This window comes from Myotis yumanensis, unplaced genomic scaffold, assembly GCF_028538775.1.
Source record: "Myotis yumanensis isolate MYYU_CA2020_CCGP unplaced genomic scaffold, mMyoYum1.0.hap1 SCAF_7, whole genome shotgun sequence".
NCBI lineage: Eukaryota > Metazoa > Chordata > Mammalia > Chiroptera > Vespertilionidae > Myotis > Myotis yumanensis.
The window spans coordinates 42,500,497-42,521,172 of NW_027223758.1; the positions used below are offsets into that span (position 1 = coordinate 42,500,497).

The window sequence follows — 20,676 nt, forward strand, 5'->3', positions numbered from 1 at the left end:
TGCACCATGTGGCTCTGGACACCGTGAAGGGTAGCTGTGGGGCCAGTGGGCTTGGTTATTAGGGAACGTTTCTTGGGTAGGAAAACGGGGACGTAGACGCTCCTTCAGTGACATTAAAGCTGGGAGTGATTTTGGAGAGATGAGAACCTCTGTAAAAAGAAGCTGTTGAGATTGTGTTGAAAGAATCAGAATTTAGAAGGAAGGCCTGGACTGGGAAGAAGATGAAAAGGAAGTATGGTAGGGCATAATCCAAATCTAGAAAAGACATACTCCGTCTGAACCAAATCACACTGATCTTATATGGACACAAAAATGGTCAGAAAACTTTTTACAAAAGCTGCCAAATTTTTTTTGCACAAATTGGAAACTACGATTTATACCAAAGTTCCTACTTCACTTTGGAGCATTGTGGTGTTCACACAGATCACCTTGACCCCTGTGTGTACTGTTGGTGGTGAAGGTCTTTCAGCCGCGACGGCGACCCTCACCGTGAGTTCCCTTTCAGCAAGCAGGTCACCCCCTTGTCTTCGGCTCCACAGGCACTGCCCAGACTCCAGGCGGACCTTCACCAAGCGGCTGATGCTGGAGAAGCACATCCAGCTCATGCACGGGATTAAGGATCCCGACTTGAAAGAAATGACAGAAGCCACCAACGAGGAGGAAATAGAAATAAAAGAAGATACCAAGGTCAGACATGGCAGATGTTCTCTTTACGGCAGAATTGTGTTGACTTGCTTTTTTCATTCATTCTTTTCATTTAAAACTTCCTAAAGTTACACAATTAAAAAAGTTCTGACTATGTATGAAAGTATGAAATACTAGGCAGTCTTCCTCTACACCCACACTGACCTTTCCTCTTGCTCCTAAAAGGTAATTTTTGTTAAGTTTTGTCTGTGTCCTTCCAGAAATAACTTTAGGGATCTACTTACATAAATAGATTTTAAAATTTGATGTTGACTCAGAAATTGCCTCTTAGCCAGAAGGGAGGTATAAAGCTGGAAACATAGTGGTTGTGATAGGGTCCTAATAAAAGTTATGGTTCCTTTTCTCTTCTCTTTGTAATGAAAGAAGACAGAATGGTGACTTCGTGCCTTATTCTTACATCAGTGGATAGTGAACTTGGATTAGACAGCACTATCTATAATAACCTGTGTACATGGCATGTGGGTGCCAAGAGCTCTTAGGGTAACCAAGAGTTCAGCTGGTGGTTAAGGGATCCTGCTGTCTTTGGCACTGTGCCGCGTCTGGAACGTACCTGGGTAAAGCCTGTGTGTGTCTTCAAGGAGTTAATCATTGGGTTGAGGCCAGAATAATGTCGCATTAGATTGTAATCCTTTTTCTCAAGAGATGTCCAGAGGGGAGAGGGAAGGGGAATTAAAGAGTGTTTCTCTTCAGAGTATACATCTTTTGCCTTTTTAAAGAATGGAGGTAGAGTGGCAGATCAAGGTGTATCAGAGATGAACAAGGCAGAAAAGTCAGGCCATGCAGCTGGGAGGAGGGAGAGTCCCTTTGGTTTGGATTTTTGGAGATCGCAAAATGAGGGATTTGATGTGGGTCAGATCTAGAAAGCTGGAAAGGGAGGAGAAAGGTATGACCTATTGGGGAAGGGGCAGGAAAGAGCAGATACTAGACCACTGGGGCTTCCAGTGACTCTCCATCTTGGTCACAGAAAAGGCAAGATACCTGGCCTTTTCTCTGCCACAAGGGTTCTTCCGTCCCCCAGCCCCTGCGCCTCCCTGGCCTCATCTCTGCTCTCACCCGGTCACCCTGCTCCAGCCCCACAAGCCTTCCTGCTGTCACTCAGGCACAGGCCCTGCCTCTGGCCTTTGCTCTGCACAGCTCCCGTGTCTGACCCTTTACCCCATGTGGCCCATGGCTCACGTCCTCCTGCAACAGGCCTCTGTCCAGATGTCACTGTCACACCATGTGTAACCTAACCCCTCTCTCCCCCCAACCCTCCACACTCTGCTTTGTTTTCCTGGGTGTGACACTGTAGATGGACTCCTTGGTTGCTGCTTGTCACACTCCGTTGGAGCCCACCTTCCATGAAGGCGGGGCCTGGTTTGTCCCCTGCTGGGCCCTGGGCTGGAGCGCTGCCTGGCGACACGGGAACTCGGATTTGTGGAGCAGGGGTGGGAAGGCCCGAGCCTCGAGTGGGGTGGCAGGCATGGCCGTGACAAAACCCTGATCCTGGAGCTCACAGTTCACGTTTCCCGGCAGCTCGGAGCCCAAGGGAGCTGGTCCTTTGTCACCCACCCAGCAGAACGGCTTTCAGTTGTGTCTTTTTTTCCCAAAGGTTCCCAGCCCCAAGCGGAAGTTGGAAGAACCAGTTTTAGAATTCAGGCCTCCCAGGGGAGCGATTACTCAACCACTGAAAAAGCTCAAGATAAATGTGTTTAAGGTTCACAAGTGTGCCGTGTGCGGCTTCACCACCGAAAACCTGCTCCAGTTCCACGAACACATCCCGCAGCACAAGTCCGACGGCTCCTCCTACCAGTGCCGGGAGTGCGGCCTCTGCTACACGTCCCATGTGTCCCTGTCCAGGCACCTGTTCATCGTGCACAAGCTGAAGGAGCCGCAGCCTGTGTCCCAGCAGAACGGGGCCGGGGAGGAGAACCAGCAGAGCCAGCCCAGCCCCGAGCACGAGGCAGCCGACGGCGCCGTGTCTGACAGGAAGTGCAAAGTGTGTGCAAAAACATTTGAAACGGAAGCTGCCTTAAACGCTCACATGCGGACACACGGCATGGCCTTCATTAAATCCAAAAGAGTGAATTCGGCTGAGAAATAACCACAGACCTTCCAGAAGGGGGATCTCTGTCCACATTGGAATACAAAAGACATTTTTGTTACAAAAAGTTTGCAGTATAATAGTTAACAGTACTGTCTAGGCCGTTGCAATATATTCTCTTTCAACATCCCCTCTTCACCTTGTCCTGTATATCCTCGATAAGTATTAAAGCAGTATTTGAGTTTAAAAGAGTTTGTATATATTTAAATGGAAAACTTTTTATACTCTTTGTTACATGTTTGTATCAGTATTTAGTAGAAAATGTTTGAGTTTGGGTTTTTTTGGGGGGCGGTTAGCATTTTTCTTTTTGTATTGTTCCTTTAAAACAGAGTTCTTAGTAACAGGGGCAGTTCCTGAATTCAAATAAACCATTTTGTATGTTATGGATTTAAAAGGGTTAACTAATTACAGGCTAAGATAAGGCCTTTTTTAGTGTTTTTAATTTTTAGAATTCACTACATACATTGTAGGTGATCGTTGGTCTCCAAACACCTAGGGACTTTTAAGTGTCTTAGCACCATCCTCAACGTGCCTGCTCTAGTCTGCGAGTGCACACTGCAGACCGAGCGCACTCCGGTGGCGCGTGGCATCTTCCGGCCATGCCAACCTGTTTAAAGCAGCAGCCTTGCAGGTGAATAAAAACTTAGGCCAGAAACCCAAACGAAGGAGGATTTCCTTAATTCCATCTTACGGGGAAAAGGTATCTATCCTCAAGGTCAGAGTGGGGGCTGGTGATTTCCGGGTCAGATTCACAAGGCTGGCTTCAAGAGCACAAGGAGATAAAGTTACGAAAGGGCTGGACTACTGTAAAAGTTACAAATACGTCGTTAGACCAATAGATTTCTATAGTCAAGTTTTTGTCATGTAATTTATTAACTATTATAAAGACACAACTAAAGATATCAACTATTTCTCTGGCTCTTGACAGGAAGACAAAATTCCTAGTTGACTAACCCTTGGCTGTCTAAAGAGTTGGCGTTTTTGTTCTGGGTGCTACTGCCAAACATTCTGGTACTTAGAGTTGGGATGCACAACTCCAACCACCGTCTTTCCAGTGCAGCAGCCTGCGCGTGGCCACTGGCCGCGCGAGATCAGCGCTGAGCCCCGGGTTTAGTCCCTCATTTCAATAAGTACACTTACTGGGGTGGCTCTGCTCGCTGGGAGCGCAGTAGAGTCCTCTTCTGTCCCTTCCATTCACAGTTCTCTGGGAGAGTTCTATTTTTTTGTTTGTTTGTTTATGTTTTCTTTGGCATTTTATATCTTGTATTTATCCCTAAACATGTTTTGTACTTTTTTTTTTTTTAAGAAAAGGAGTTCTTTTGTGTACATATAGATACTTGCATGATATATTGTAGTCAATGTTCGGTTCCTCAAAAAGGTCTTGCTGCTGTCCAGTGTTATGCACTACATCCATCAGAACTGTATTCAACACATTTCATCTGTAAATAAACGTGGGACATTTGGCCCTTGTGCTTCTGTGAGAGAGTTATTGATGGTGGGACTGTGACATCTTCCTGAAGCTTAGGAAGTGATTAATTTCAGGGACAGGCTACAGGATATTGCAGAAGAATGGCATATTCATTCTCATTAGCAATCATCTGTTTGTCACTTCTTGTTGATGCCATCAGGTCATCGATGTAACCCCAGGGCATGATTAAGTATTCCTCAACTTGACATTCAATTGCTGTTGTTATATTTATACTTGTATTGCTCTGAGTTGTATTCATAGCACTTTCATATGTTTCTGCATTGGAACTTTGCAATAAACCTGTGTGGTGGGCTGCACAGGTCTGACTAGCCTAATTTCACAGTTGAGGAAGCTGAGCTCCGATTAAATTCTTTGCCTAAGCCCTCATAGCTGGTAAGTGGCTTTGCGTATTAGAACCCATATTCTTGCTCTAAATCTAGTCTCGCTCTGTGTTTATGTACATATTGGCAAATATTCATTTATTCAACAAATAAAAAGTATGTGCAAAACATGCTACTAGAATTTTTGTTTGTGGCACTATGACTTTTATAAGATAACCTGGAAGTTGATCTACTCTTAAATACCTAAGAATGCTTGGTAATATGAAATTAGCATCTACTAAATGCCTAGTTGACCCTCCAAGAAAGTTTTTAAAAATGTGCTGAGGTCCAAAATGAAGAAATGAAACCCAGAGTAGAAAAAGAACACAGGATGCTGCCTCCCTAGGAGATTTGGATGGTTCAGCTGAAGAGAGAACTGGTGAACTGGAAGATAGGTCATGAAGACATTACCAAGAATACAGCACAGAGATGAGATGAAATATATGAAAAAGATTAGAAGTCAAGAATGACCTAAGGAGAAGATCTAACAAGTTTAATAAGTGTTCCAGAGTGGGGAAACAGAATTGGGAAGGGACATTGTGGAAAATTCTTAGCTCCAACGAAAGACATGAATTCTTCATTTAAGGTGGTGAACACTGAGCAGTAAGCCACATTGGAACTTGTGAATTCTACCTGTTCTTCACTAATTGTAGATGCTGGGTGTGGTTGTAGGTGTGGGCATTTGAGAAACAGAATTTAGTCGGACCAAAGGCAGAAACCTGGGCTTGCTTCATGAATCCTTAGGAAGCCCATTTCCTCTGGTGGGGCTGTGGTTGCTGAGGCTGACAGAGTAGCTCAAGTCAGGTTGCAAAAAGCCTTCAACGATGGACTAAGGAGTTTACTCCAATACAGATGAGTTCTTTGGATAGGAGAGCGACATAACCAGATTAACCAGAAACGGTGTTTAGGAAGAGTGGTGGGAGAGAGTGTATCAGGATAAGTTAGGTTATGCTACGGGTGCAATCTTAAATTTTTTTTGTTAATCTTCACTTGAGGATATTTTTCCATTGATTTCTAGAGTTTAAGGGAGGGGAAGAGAGACAGAGAAAGAGAGAAACATTGATGTGAGAGAGACACACTGATTGGTTGCCTTCCGCACTGGGCATTGACCCGCAACCAAGGTACACGCTCTTGACCAGAATCGAACCGAGGACCCTTCAGTCCTTGGGCTGACGCTCTATCCACTGAGCAAAACTGGCCAGGGCACAACCCTAAATCTTAACAAGATGTATTTCTTGCTCACATTCCATGTCCAGTGTGGACTGATTGGAAACATTGTCTCAAATCTGCTTTTTCCCTTATCCCACTGTCACAGAGGGAAAGGACAACTAAATGCTTTGACCCCAAAGTGGCACGTGTCACTTTCACAACTCATTGGCCCAAACCAGTCATACGGTCCCACAAAATCACAAGGAAGACAGGAAGTGCAGTCCTACCAGGTGCCCAAAAGACAGAAAGCTGGAAATATTTGGACAGCATCAATGACCACGACAGGAATAAAATTGAAACCAATGTAGCAGTGATGCTAACACATGTGGCATAAAGGCTTAACCTAGGGGTGGGAGTAGCCTTGGGAAGAGGCTGCAGTTGTAGGTAGCATTTCAGAAGTAGCATCAAGAGAGTTTCATGCTGTGGGAGACAGAAACAAAGAGGATAAGCCTGGAAGTCCAAAACTAGGTATTTTTTAAAAATCCTCAGTCAAGTACATGCTTAAAAGAGAAGGAGGGAGAGAGAGAGAAACATCTATCCGTTGTCTTCAGTGCATGCCCTGCCCAGGGATTGAGCCAGCAGCCCCAGGTATGTGCCTTGACCAGGGAATCAAACTGGCAACCTTTCTGTGCATAAGAGGATGCTCCACCAACTGAGCCACTCTGGCCAGGGCCCAGGTGATTTCTTAAATAGACTTTTAAAAGGTTTACATTACTACTTAGATATGTGAAAGTCAAAGTTAGAGCTAGGTATGTTGAAGCTTGCACTTTAGATATACATACAAGATATGTTTTTTGTTTGAATGTGTAGTTGTATGATTCTATCAATCATTAAGTAATGGTGCTGCAGTAAAGAAGGCCAGCAAAGTGATAAAGACTTCTGATGAGAAACAGGAAACTGTAGACCTAGGCTACATGGCATGGACCACTTCCTCCCAGAAACGTGTTCTGCAAATTCCTCACTCCTACTCCAGTCTAAAGAGTCAGTCCCACCCGAAGCTCTGGCTGGCGCTTCTCTCCGGGTCAGTGGGCTAGTGAGTTGCAGCCCAAGATCATTGACCAACAGAGAAATTTCCTGTTGAAAACTGGCCAAGACTAAGATATTATTATTTCCCATTAATATATTCATCATGCTGTGATCTCTTTTTAAAAGGGGAGAAGAGGGAAAGGTGTGTGAAAATAAAGTATGACTTAAAAGAACCATTCATCTATCCCAAAAATGGTTTGAGAATAGAGGGGTGCGTCAAATGTGGAATGCTATCTGCGCCTCTTATTTACACACTCCCCCATCAGATGCTGTCAGTGTACCGGATTGTAGCTCCTAATTGTAAGCCTACACCTTAGAATTAGATTTAGTGACTTTAAGAACTGGGCTCCTGCTCATGCATGATTCATTCTTTGCTTAAATGGACACTTGCACCTTCTTGTTTACTTCAGGTTTCTTTTTGAAATTATAAATCTCACACCCAACAGAGGTCATCATAAAGGTTTGAGATATGACAACACAAACTCATGTTTCTGCAAAGAGCCTCTCTTCCAGCTACCACAGCTCTGCACTAGCCACATGTTGCTCTAGTCTCCATTACCCCAAACTTATTCTGAAGAGCCCAGCCTCAGTCCACATGGTTAGGGTGTGAGGCTGAATTGGAGTCAACATTCCCTTTGCACATCTACTTCCCCTCTCTACTGTCCCAGTAGATTTTGGTGAACATCTTAGTAAAGGCTCAATTGATTGGGTGATGGAGCTTTCATCATCTTAGCCTGTGTTTTTCTGGGAGTTTGCTCACTCACTGCCTTTGTTGGTAAGGTAGATCTGGGGATGCCCACTGTTAGATCCTGTATGAATCAGGGTCTTAGCAAGACACAACACCCTAGCAAAGGTTTAATTTTAAAGAAATTCAGGAGGGGCCTATATACAGAGCCATGGTCGGGACCAAAAGATGCTGACGCCCCCAGGGACTAGCCATGGTGGACTAGCCATGGTGGGAGCCATTGCCAACCTAAAGGTCAGAGTTGGTGTCGTGGACCCGGGCCTCTTCATAAGCCAGAGCCCCAGTGAAGCAGGGAGGGTGTGTGAGGGAAATCACAGGGTAGCTGTCCCATTGCACGCAAAGATTTCCTGCCTGCACCTCCCACTGGCTAGTCTGCAATGTCAGCAAGCAGGACACAGCGGGATGCATGATGGATCTGGGTACCGGTGGGAGTCATCGCAGTGACCAGAGAGGCCTAGCACATGCTTTCAGAAGTGTCTGCACTACGCCTGTCTTCTTGTCAACATACATTTTACCCACTATAGGCAGGCTGTGAGCTGGAACAGGGACTCTCAGTTGCATTTTTATCTTTTCTTTCTAGTTACCCCAGCAGGTTTACCCTGGAATTATACCCTTTCCCTAGTGGCTATATTTTATGTAAGGAAACAGAAGAGCACATTCTTTGCTAGTTTCTAAATTCAATCTGTGAGGTTAGTTCTGACTCCAAACAGCACTGTTTACAGTGTTTTGTAGCAATAAAGGAACTGACTATTCGATTTGCTGGGCTGTTTTATTGCATGCTGCTGTCCTGGAGCTTTCCTGCTAGTGACAGTGGTGAGTTTTGCCATCGTGGCAAGTCTACTCCCGGCACAGTACTTTGTGGGACTGTATTTTTATCTAGGGGAGCTCCAGGATCAGAATCCACTGTGTCACACCTCCAACTCGGCTCCAGAAGGGGTGAATTTATCCCACGGGTAATTTTCTGACCTTCAGGTCCAGTCAAGTTTAATTGGATTGGTTATTTCTGGAGAATACACGTCATTTGTTTGATGAAAAAGAACAAGGAAGGCATAGGTCAGCCGATTGGAGAGGATTGTGTGATGTTGACAAGAGTAAGAAGCAGAGCTATATGTGTCAAAGGGAACCGCCTTCTCTTGGGAAGCGTAGTTGTCTCTAAGTAGCAGGGGTAATGGACATTTTCTTGATTTTGTCAGTTCAGTATCTGATCCCCTTCCAGTGTTGGAGATGCTGCCATTGTATGACTCTCGGCAAGAAATGGACCTTACTCTGTCCGGGTGGCTCAGTCAGTTGGAGGATTGTCCCGGACACTGAAAGGTTGTGGGTTCGATACCCAGTCAGGGCATGTACCAAGCTTGTGAGTCCATTCTCAGTTGGGGAGCATATGGGAGGCGACCCATCGATGTTTCTCTCTCACATTGATGTTTTTCTTTTTCTCTTCCTTTCCGTTTCTCTCAAAAAAATCAGTATGAAACATATCCTTGAGTGAGGCTTAATATAAAGAAATGGACCTTATCTTCTGCTCCAGAAGCCAGAGGTCACTCTCGCTGACCCCTGGCAGCCTAACCTCAGACCTGGGATGGCCAAGACATGGCCGGAACGATGCTCCTGCTTGCACTCTCCAGCAGGCGATGCGAAGAGGCAGGCAGTTTCAATGTGTCCATTCTGGTGGCAGGTGGCAATGGGCATAGTGGTGACGGAGAGTTACCTTGTGAAGTGTACTTGCTGGTAAGTAAAAGGACAGGACCAAGATGTGGGAGGAAGGAATGTGGGCCTCTCTCAGCCTCTGCCCACTGCCTGCTTTCAAGGAACCGCTGAACCTTCTTGGACCCAGGACTGCAGCCTCATGGTGGGACAGTCAGAGCTGAGACGCCTCCTTTCCTCTGAGACTCTGTCCCAGCAGCGTGGCAATGTCAGTTCCTGTAGGAGAGACTTACCAGGAGACACGGAAGTGTGTGCTAGCAATAACCACGAGACCCCAGCAGACCTTCCATCCCCCGCATCCTGTCACCTCGCCTACCTCACCTTCTCCCACTTCTTCCTGATTGTTCCTTTCATTCACTCTGCACATTCCCTTCCCAGGACCTGGACCTGGCTGTTCCCTCTGCCTGGAATGCTCTTCCCTACATTGTTATTCTCACATGGACGTTTTTCACTAATTTCCGGTTGGCTCAAAAGTCACCTGCTCAGAGACAGCCTTTCTGGTCCCCTTGCTGAAATGTACCCGCCCCACCAACAGCACACACCCAGCTCGCCACCCTCCATCTCCTTATGCCGCATGATTTTCCTTCCTGGCACTTCTCACTCCTGACATATGCTCCTTTGCGAATGGTCTGCCCTCCTCTGGATAAAGATCCTGAGCCGGTCCACGGACTCCGCCTGCTTTCTAATCCGAGGTTGCCCTTTCCTCTCATCGCAAGAGGCGTTTTTCATTCTGCAGCCATGAGCTGCCATTTCCCCAGCAGGTGGGTTGGTCCTTGTTCTTCTCAGACAAAACAAATCCTTGCTTTCACAAATTAATTGCCAAACCATAGATGCCTAATGCCTTTTCCTTTTCTACGGAGCTAGTGACTTGACTCACATGACTGTGGCATTACTAACAGCATCGGGAGCTGCTTGCTGCCGCCACAGGAAATGATATGAGGGAGGCTTTTTCCCCCTGTCCTATTTAAAAATATATATATTTTATTGATTTCAGAGAGAAAGAGAAAGGGAGAGGGAGAGAGAGAGAGAAACATCAATGATGAGAGAGAATCATTGATTGTCTGCCTCCTGCACACCCTGCACTGGGGATCGAGCCCGCAACCTGGGCATGTGCCCTGATCAGGAATCAAACCATGACCTCCTGGTTCATACAGAGTCGACGCTCAACCACTGAGCCATGCCGCCTGGGCTTCCTATCCTATTTTTTATTTATTATTTTTTTAAATTAAATCTTTATTGTTCAGATTATTACATTAGTTACTCTTTTTTCCCACCATAACTCCCCTCCACCCAGTTCCAACCCCACCCTCTGCCCTCACTCCCCACCCACTGTCCTCATCCATAGGTGCACAATTATTGTCTAATCTCTTCACTCACCCCCACACCCCTTTCTCCCCCCCCCAAAGAATAGTTAGTCCATTCCCTTTCTATGTCCCTGATTCTATTACAATCACCAGTTCATCAGATTATTTATTCACTTGATTTTTAGATTCACTTGTTGATAGATGTGTATTTGTTGTTCATAATTTGTATCTTTACCTTTTTCTTCTTCTTCCTCTTCTTAAAGGATACCTTTCAGCATTTCATATAATACTGGTTTGGTGGTGATGAACTCCTTTAGCTTTTTCTTATCTGTGAAGCTCTTTATCTGGCCTTCACTTCTGAATGATAGCTTTGTTGGATAAAGTAGTCTTGGTTGTAGGTTCTTGGTATTCACCACTTTGAATATTTCTTGCCACTCCCTTCTGGCCTGCAAAGTTTCTGTTGAGAAATCAGCTGACAGTCGTATGGGTACTCCCTTGTAGGTAACTGATTTTCTTTCTCTTGCTGCTTTTAGGATTCTCTCTTTGTCTTTTGCTCTTGGCATTTTATTTTTTTTTTTTTTTTTTTTTTTTAAATATTTTTTATTGATTTTTTACAGAGAAGAAGGGAGAGGGATAGAGAGTTAGAAACATCGATGAGAGAGAAACATCGACCAGCTGCCTCCTGCACATCTCCTACTGGGGATGTGTCCGCAACCAACGTACGTGCCCTTGACCGGAATCGAACCCGGGACCTTTCAGTCCGCAGGCCGACGCTCTATCCACTGAGCCAAACCGGTTTTGGCTGCTCTTGGCATTTTAATTATGATGTGTCTTGGTGTGGTCCTCTTTGGATTCCTTTTGTTTGGGGTTCTCTGTGCTTCCTGGACTTGGAAGTCTATTCCTTTCACCAGGTAGGGGAAGTTTTCTGTCATTATTTCTTCAAATAGGTTTTCAATATCTTGCTCTCTCTCATCTTCTGGCACCCCTATAATTCGGATGTTGGTACACTTGAAGCTATCCCAGAGGCTCCTTACATTATCTTCCTATTTTTGGATTCTTTTTTCATTTTGCTTTTCCGGTTGGGTGTTTTTTGCTTCTTCGTATTTCAAATCTTTGACTTGATCCTTGCGACCCTCTGGTCTGCTGTTGGGAGTCTGTATAATATTCTTTATTTCAGTCAGTGTATGCTTAATTTCTAGTTGGTCCTTTATCACAACATCGAGGGTCTCATTAGATTTCTTGAGGATCTCACTACATTTATTGGCGGTCTCACCAGTCTTTTCGAGGATCTCACTACATTTATCGGTGGTCTCACCAGTCTTTTCGAGGGCCTTACTCAATTTATCGGCGGCTTCTAAACAGTTCTTTAAAGACCTTAAAAGTGTGGTTTTGAACTCTATATCCAACAGTTTGCTTTCCTCCAATTCTGTCGTTTGTGTCCTGTTTCTTTGTCTCGGCATTTTTTTATGCTTCGCTGTGTCAATAGAGTGCCTTTCTGTGCTAAGTGTCCCAATTACCTGAGGTAGACACTCTTGGTGCACCCCCTTGTGGGCTTTGTGCACAGTCTTGTTGTAGTTAAGCCTTTGTTGTTGTAGTTATCACTGTGAGGAATTGACCTCCAGGCCAAATGGCTGTGAGAATCAGCTGTGTCTGTGGTGGGAGAACTTCTGTGCTGGAGACACCCCTCTGGGGCTAGACTTGCTTCAATGGGGCTTTGGTGCTCACTGAGTCTGCCCCCTGAGTGTGTCTTTTATGGTTCCATGGAGCTGCAAACTGGATGGTCCCACTCTGACCTCTGGGCTTCCTGGCTCCTGGATCTCTAGGGAGGTGCTAATCTAGCCTTTGCCTGAGGCTATCCAGCAAAAGCCTCCCTGCAGGGCTTGGGCGGGGTGGGTCCCACGGGATCAACAGGGCGGGGTTAGCAATTATGGCTGCTCTCAGTCTTGCCCTCAGAGGCTCTGCTTCTCAGTGTCCCAGTAATCGCTGCAAGCCCCACAGAGAGAAAGCTGCCCTAGGGTTCTGAGCGATGCCAGACAGTCCCGCTTCTCCTGTATGAGTCTGGGTCCTTAGAGACTCGCCCAGAACTGGAGCTCAGAGCCTGAGACTCCCTCCCGATTGAAAATGACAACTGCGCCCTCAGCCACCAGCCCGCTCTGCATGCACCTCCGCACCTTAGTATTTTACTTCAGCACTGCGCCTCCTCTGGGCCTCAGTATGCTTTTCTCTTTCCTCCTAGTTGTAGAATTTCCACTCAGCCAGCCTTCCTGTGGTTCTGGATGATGTCCGTTTTGTCTTTTAGTTGTATTTTTGAAGTGGTTGTTCGAGGCAGCAAACTCCCGTGTTTACCTATACCGCCATCTTCCCTATCTTATTTTTATGCCCAATGAATTTCCTTACATGATACGGGTGCTTAAAATGTCTTCATAAAACAAATGAGTCTCCTTAAACCTTGATTAATCATAATTTTATTTTTAGGAGTTGGGCTATTTAGTTCTCCAAAAGTAAGATTATCTTTTTTCTTTTTATTTAGGTGGTATTTTAAAACCATTTAGTTTTTATTACTAAAGATTAAAATGTGGCTTTGTGTTCTGCTCATTGTATATCGTCCCCTTCCCCAGGTAACAAAAGATGGGATAGTTAACACTGAATGCTAAAAGCAATTTCATATTTTCAATAACTTCACTATATCAACAGCTGGCTTGGAAATTAATCCAGGTTTTACAGGTTTTTCTGTTTGATCACCCAGGGCCCTCACCAGAACATGACGGCACCTTGATCTTGGACTTTCAGGCTCCAGAAGTGCCCAAAATAAATGCCTGTTGTTTATCAGGTATCTGGTCTGTGGGATTCTGCTCAGCAGCTTCAGTGACTCAAACAAAGGGCCGGGGTCTGGGATGCTCTGGCCCCTGGGAAGCCAGTGGCCGCAGGAAGTCCAGGAGTCCCAGCCACCCACAGGTGCGAACTTGTTCCCATGGTGTAATCAAGGCTTGTGTCATATTTTTACTGTAGTTAGGGAGGTTGCTATTTAAAGAAAGCCTTTCTGGAAAGACAATATTTACACCCTGAGAAATCCAGACCCACACGTGCTATGTTTTCTTAAAGTAAATGAACACCATCCCTGTGGACCTCTGTCAGCCTCATTTCCTTCCAGGGATGTGCGTCCTAAGCCCCAGGAGATGACGCGCCTGCTTATTGGTCCCACTGCAATGCGGTTCTTTCCGTGGGGGAGTTCATCCCTCCTACACCATGAGGCTCTCAAGTCCGCAAACACATTAACAGATGCATGAAAAACCCAGATGATCACGGAGAAGCCCTTCTTTGCTGGTCACTTACCCGAATGTTTTATAGGTTGGATTCATCATCATTTCCAGAGAAAACCAAATATTGCCACTTAACATCCTCGATATATTTTTTAAACCCAGAGGTATACGCAAGAAGGGCCAACTAGAGAAAATCTAGCCTCATCCACGTTAATCTGCATAACTAAAGGAGCCAGGTGGCCAGCGGCCCCCACAGCCGCAGCACCATTTTCCTCGACAATAACCAGTTGTGTATAAATCGGTTTCCATGGTGTGTTCATCTCGGCCGCTTTGCAGGTGGCTGAGGAGACACAGCTTGTCGCTGCGTGTTAAGGACCGACTGATGTCACATTCCTCCCCCCGCCCCAACATGTTATAGACCAGTGATTCATAAATATAAGGCTCTTTGTCTAAGAGGGGAGCTTTATCCTGACAGGTTAAGGGACCATGATGGCCCCAACTTTACTATTTTTTCTGTTTTCTTTTCAGTTTCAATTACCCTTTGTTTTTCCTGCAAGAAACATTTCTCTCAAGTGCATGCGAGACACTGATGAATTCCTTTCTGATCTGAATTCAGTGGAGCCCAAAGAATACGCTCTGAGAAGTAAGTGGGTTTCCCTGGCCCGTTGGGTAGGTGAACACAGGGCAGTCTCAGATTAGTGCTGGGCATCCTAGAAAAACTCCTGAGAATTTAAAGCACAGAACCCAGTGGGAAAGACAAGACGAGCCTCAGTTTACAAATTGCACTAGACATGGAGGCGGGAGGCGGAATTTTTCTTGCAGAAGGCCATTGGGATAGTGGTATCAATTCTAGCCAGAAGGAGTCTCATGGACACCAACCTCTGACTAAGATGGAAATGGTGTGTATATTGTATGATGCTGTTTGTTATTGAAGTTGGTAACGTTTCACTGGCGTGTAAGATAGCTTGCGTTGTTCCTTTTTCTAGACGTTTCATCCACTTTGGAGAATGAATTGCTTCATGATTCAGGGAACCAGTCTTGCCTGTTATATGTTCGATAGTCAGTTCTGAGGCGTGTGTTAGTGAGTGGACTGGCTCAGGCTGGAAAATGTTCGGCTGTTGCCAGACCTTTTTGCATGGGATATGGATGGATGTCAGGCTGCCGTATTTATTTATTTTTGTAGTTTTCCCAAAATTATTCTCCTAACTAAAGGGACACGTAACCTTCCCACCAGAAGGCGGCAGGAAATCAGATTCGCTTTCAGTGCGGTAACTTCTGTGGAGGGAATGATTAATTGTTGATGCTGATGAAAACCACTAACAAGGAAAAATGTAGAAATTCACTCTTTCCAAAGCCAGAAAACCGATCATCGCGATTTCCATTTCCATTTCGACCACATTGATTTTGTATTGGAGAACATTCAGTGGCATAATACACATCATACAGATAAACAAAGTTTGGGCTTAATATTGGGTAATTCAAAATAGCACATGGTTTGAAGCAAATGCCATTCAACAGTTGATGTTTAATGAGGTGGTGGGAAAAGATAAATCCTCCTAATCCCATAGCTATTTTCAAGTCCCATGCTGGAACTGATGTTTTGCTGCGACACTCGGTGATATTGACAGGGAAGATTCTGACGAACCTAGGCCTAATAAGCTAGTCAGCAAATCCAGAAGGTACAATCACCGCCTCGGATTCCCGGTGATGAGGTGGAGGCACATCTTGCCATTATTAGTCCCAGTTTTATTTGTTAACGCTTTATTTGCCCTAAAAGTCCCTCTAGCCATGCACCAACGATATTCCAGCTGTAGGAGCCTGAAAATTAAAAGTCTTTATTTTTTTAGTTAAGAAAACTTCCCCAAGATGAATGGTCCAAGGCAGAATTGAATGACTTACATAAATGGGGCAGATGACAATCGCTTAATTTAATACATGACAAATACTACTAACTCCGGTTGTTTTAACTGATTTTCATTCTAACATACCAGAAAACACTGGACATTTTGCCTGAGACGGCTGAGCCCAGCAAGTTGTTCTGGTCTTCGTTCTCAGTGTGGTTTTCTTTACACTGAGGAAAAATAAGGAGTCGGTACTTAGAGAGTACTTTTTCATGGCAGGCACTGCTCCCTGGACAGGAGTTGTCTCATTTAGCACCCCACCCCCACTATGGGGAGGGAGTTTTTATCATTCACATGTTATAGATGAGAAAATGGAGCCACAGAGATGTATTTTGCTTGAAGTAAATGGCAGAGAGAGGATTTGAGTTCAGCTCCTCTGTTCCCAAGCCTGTACTTTCCATCTCTGCCTAAAATAAGTAACAAGAGAAACAAGGAGGAAAAAAAACCAGCAGCAAAAGGAATGAGGCAGAGCAACATGTATCAGTAAGGAGGGAATACACAGAAATAACACCAAAGAAAACGTTGTAGAAGAATATGTACAATATATAAGTTTTTAAAAAATGGAAATGATGCTGCTCTATGGCTCAGGGAGACGCCCATACGGTGCTGATGGGAAGGAATGCCTGAGATGGAATCTCCACATTCAGCTAGAGGCTGCCTCGGAGTGGAGGGCGCTTAGGGTGGGGAGGCCACAGGGGACTCATCAGATTTCAAATGATGGGTCAAGTGTTATTTTTTAAGCTGGGCGATGGGAACATAGGTGTTGCATTATTTTTTTTTTCTTATGCCTTTTTAATATGTTAAATTTGCATAATGTTTTAAAACTCCATCCCAAAGCAAAGCATAGAGGTGATAAGCAGCGGGATCTCTGATAGTGGGCGGGGCTCTGAGGAGTAAGGTGCAGAGAGAGGGTGGATGGAATTCAGGCAGAGAGGACTCGAGCTGATGTTCTCTGACTTCGGCCATCCAGGGATCCCATCTCTCCAGAGACTTGTCACACCTTCCCCGAGCTCACAGCTACTCGCCATGGCCCAGAGCCTCTCCAGCCATGCCTCACAAGCTAACTAGTAGCATTTAGAATAGCCACTTGGAGAGGGTGGTAGGTTGTCCTCTAGATCGACACGGTGAAACCCTAACCCCTGGATTATCCAGGTGGGCCCTCAGTGCAATCACATAGATCCTTGGAAGAGGGAGGCAGAGAGAGATTTGACGCACACACAGAGGACATTCGGATGTGACCTTTTTTGGAAATAGGGTCTTTGTAGACATAGTCAAATTAAGGGACGTTCCTACTGGATTAAGGAGTGCCCTAATCCAATGGCTGATCCTATACAATAAAGAGCTAATATGCAAATGGTCATCATGCCTTCATGCCCTTGCACCCCCTCCCGTGGGGCTTGATGGGGGACCTGAGGCTGTGCTCCCCACCCTGCAGGGCTTGATGGGGGTGGGGCTAGCTGGGTCTGGGTCTTGCGTGATTTCGAGGTGCAAGCGGGTGGGCAGGGACTTGACTCTGGGTCCTGTGGCATGCCCCAGACTCTGACAGGTGGGAGATTTTCATATACATTTTACTAATTTTCTTTCATCTCTGACACTTCTATTATAGAGAAAGGGCAAATAGCAATATTAAAATATTTCCTCTAATTAATTCCCTTTTAATGTGCACTGATTTCATGCACTGGGCCACTCATATTCTTATAAGAGGGCAATAGAGACACACCAGGATGCCCTCTATGACAGAGGCAGAGATTGGAGTGATGTGTCTATAAGTCAGGGAAAGCCAAGAATTGCCAGCCACCACCGGAAGTTAGGAGAAAGGCATGGAAGATTCTCCCTGCAAGCCTCCAGAAGGAACCAATCCTGATTTCAGACTTCTGGTCTCCAGGGCTGTGGGACAACAGATTTCTGTTGTTTTCAGCCACCAGTTTGTGAAAATTTGTTAAGACAGCCCTAGGAAACAAACTCAGAGAACTATGGCCTCTCGGACACACCCGCTGGAATAAACAGCATGCATTTGTGATCTGAGATGAAAACAAAAGCAAATCACTCTCAGGTCCTGGAACTCATTTTTCCTAAGATGTACCAGGTCCACCCCTGGCCATCTCTCACCAGACCCACTAGGAGAGCTGTCTGCAGCAGGGGCCTCGCATGGGCGGCTGTTTATGTGGAATGAAAACTGTGTTCATCATACTGAGGCCCCTGTGGTTTCACATGATTTCTGCATTTTCCTGCCCTTTATTCCTCAGGGATGGAATGAGGGGGGAGGAGGAGACCTCTGGTTCCCAGCAGCCTGGAGCAGGGTTCTTCATTTCCTGTTTTCTCTCATCTCCTAACATCCTTGAAATCTTCCCCAAGCAGCTACTTTTGCTGTAAAACTTTCTTAACCCGTTAGGTCCCTTCTCCCTGGTCCCGTACCAGGTCCCTCAGGTCCCTCTGGAGGCTGGGCTGCTGAGCTTCCTACTCTGATCACTTGCTCCCCTGGGCTTCCTCGTTTGTCTTCTGGAATGATTATTTCCTGCCTCCTGTGTGTCTCGTCTTCTGTCCCGGAAGCCCGGGCCTGTGGTGTATGCCCTTGTGAGAAGAGGCAGTCACAGGGAGTCACTCACTGGGCTGGCCTTTGTTCTCCTCCGGTCATCAGTGGAGGACCGTCTACTTGATGTGCATTCTCGGAAGTTGCCTCTTTTCCTGTCCAGCTGTCAGTCTAGAGGGCGCCTCACTCAGGCCAGCCTCCTCGCGGGTGCTGGAGCCGGGCACAGAAAAGTGGCTGGCACCAAATGAATCCCATCCTAGAGAAAGGGAGACACAGCAGCTCCACTGAAATTTCTGGGCTAACTGGATTATGAAACATGGCCCTCCCAAGATAACCACATTCTAACTCCTGGGACCTGTGAATGTTGCCTTATATGGAAACAGAAGCTTCACAGATGTACTTAAGCTAAAGAATTTGAGATGGGGAGATTGTCTCAGATTATTCAGGTGGGCCCTTAAGTGCAATCACATAGATCCTTGGAAGAGGGAGGCAGAGGGAGATTTGACACACACACATACAGGACAAGGTGATGTGGCCGTGAGCCAAGATGCCGGCGGCTACCAGAAGCTAGAAGAGGCAAAGAACAGATTCTCCCCTGGAGCCTGCAGGAGTGCAGCCCTGGGGACACCTTGATTTCAACCCAGTGATGATGATTTTGGACTTCCAGCCTCTAAACTCATGAAAAAATACATTTCTGTGGTTTAAAGCTGCCCAGTTTGTGGAAATTTGTTACAGCAGTCACAGAAAACCGATACACACGCTATACTTGTTGTGCAAGTCTAAGATTAATAGTTGACCAGACACAAGGGGGACTTCCAGGAGGTTTTTTTGCAAAGAGCCTGCTTCAGGAAGTTGGAAATCAAATTGCTAGCACATTCAGATTGTTTTCTTACCAACAAGGAGATCTCTGGCAACAGATGGTTAGCATTTTTTTTGCATATACCCTATATCGTCAGCTACAGGGCAAGGACTATTCAGTTCTCATTTTTAAAATTCTCCAGTATAACACAGTGATCTGATAGGTGCTTAATACATATTTGCTGTTAATGCTGAAGATAATCATCACTTTCAGGTTCTGTTTGTGGCTTAACATTCTAGAAGCTTCTTCCACCTTCAACATCATGGTAGCAGTGCATCCATATTTTAAGACCATTGGTTGAGGTTTTGCTCTCCTCCACTTAAACCCAGAAATTAATCAACTCTGCATTTTAATACCCATATATCGTTGCCATCATGTGAGAAAGAAAATTTTTCTGCCAATTAGCCCAGCAGAATTGAAATGAGTTCTTTTTAATCTTTTCGTAATGAAAACTTGGACCAACGGCCATCTGATGTGAAGTAGCAGGTGGGATTGATCATTATTTTATTCTGTCCCTCCCTCCTGCGACGATCACAGTGGATTTTGATTTGGATGGTGCCCATGGCCAGGCATCTCAGATCCTAGACAGAAACTAATTAAGGGTAAGGCAGGGAAAGGGCAACCTGTCCATTTGCATTTATAACCAGAAAGGAAGCTAATGCAATTGAAAAGTTGCATAGCATACAAAATAACCTCAGCTGGAAAATCATTTAAATCCAATCCAAGAGAACCAGTTCACAGAGCAAAACACCAATTGGAAAGAAAACTAGACTTTAATCTTCCAAAGTGAAGAATGGACTATCCCTCTGTATTCGTCTTCATCCTTCAGGGGTCTACCTAATGGTAAAGACAAGCTCAGTATTGGCACCTCTCTTGTTTCTGTCTCCTTCAACTCCTATAATTCCAGAGCCGTGAATTGCAGGCTACAGAATTCGGGATACTCAGATAGTGATGGAGAAGGGAATTGGGAAATTATTTAGTCTATTTATAATAACGACATCCATTTCAAAATTGTTGTTTTTCTTGACATGGGGAGGACCTCAAAATACATTGGTGGACTTGGATTTGGGGTATTGAACTAAATTTTTTCAAAGTTTATTTCAATTCAGCAAATGTTTATTGAGCTCCTCTTCTGTTTCCTTTAATGAAGACCCGGCCTCTCACTCACATGAGAGACAGACAGACAGGTAAATAGTAATGTGCCTTTCAGTATGATACACTAAGCAAGAGTCTGGAATCTTTCCTGGGGTGGGGGGAGAGGGAGCACCCTTCAGCCAGCCCTCAAAGGATGACTCAGCATTTTCCAGGCGGTGGGAAGAAGGGACATTCCAGGCAGAAGGAGAGGCAAGCGCAGGCCTGGTGCATCCTGTACAACAGCAGAGGAAACGGGGGTGGGAGGATGAGACTGGAGAAACAAGTCTGGTCACGAAGGGCCTTCGAAACCATGCTCAGGAGCCTGGAATTAATCCTAAAGATTACAGTGACCAAGCCTGGCTGCACCGGGA

At 45.4% G+C, this 20,676-nt stretch overlaps 2 protein-coding genes across 10 annotated transcripts in view; both read left to right on the forward strand.

Moving 5' to 3' along the window:
* The window catches only part of ZNF532 (zinc finger protein 532), a 96,377-nt gene extending 92,113 nt beyond the window's left edge, over positions 1 to 4,264 (forward strand). For all 9 annotated transcript variants that reach the window (XM_070420381.1, XM_070420379.1, XM_070420378.1 and 6 more), the window contains 2 exons: positions 540 to 687; positions 2,297 to 4,264. In XM_070420381.1, the coding sequence (XP_070276482.1) occupies positions 540 to 687; positions 2,297 to 2,788 (640 nt within the window). In that variant the 3' untranslated portion in view covers positions 2,789 to 4,264. The remainder of the gene's footprint in view (positions 1 to 539; positions 688 to 2,296) is intronic.
* Positions 4,265 to 9,215: 4,951 nt separating this feature from the next.
* The window catches only part of LOC139013478 (O-acyltransferase like protein-like), a 49,983-nt gene continuing 38,522 nt past the window's right edge, over positions 9,216 to 20,676 (forward strand). The window contains exons 1-2 of the mRNA XM_070419504.1: positions 9,216 to 9,341; positions 14,410 to 14,524. Of these exons, the coding sequence (XP_070275605.1) occupies positions 9,216 to 9,341; positions 14,410 to 14,524 (241 nt within the window). The remainder of the gene's footprint in view (positions 9,342 to 14,409; positions 14,525 to 20,676) is intronic.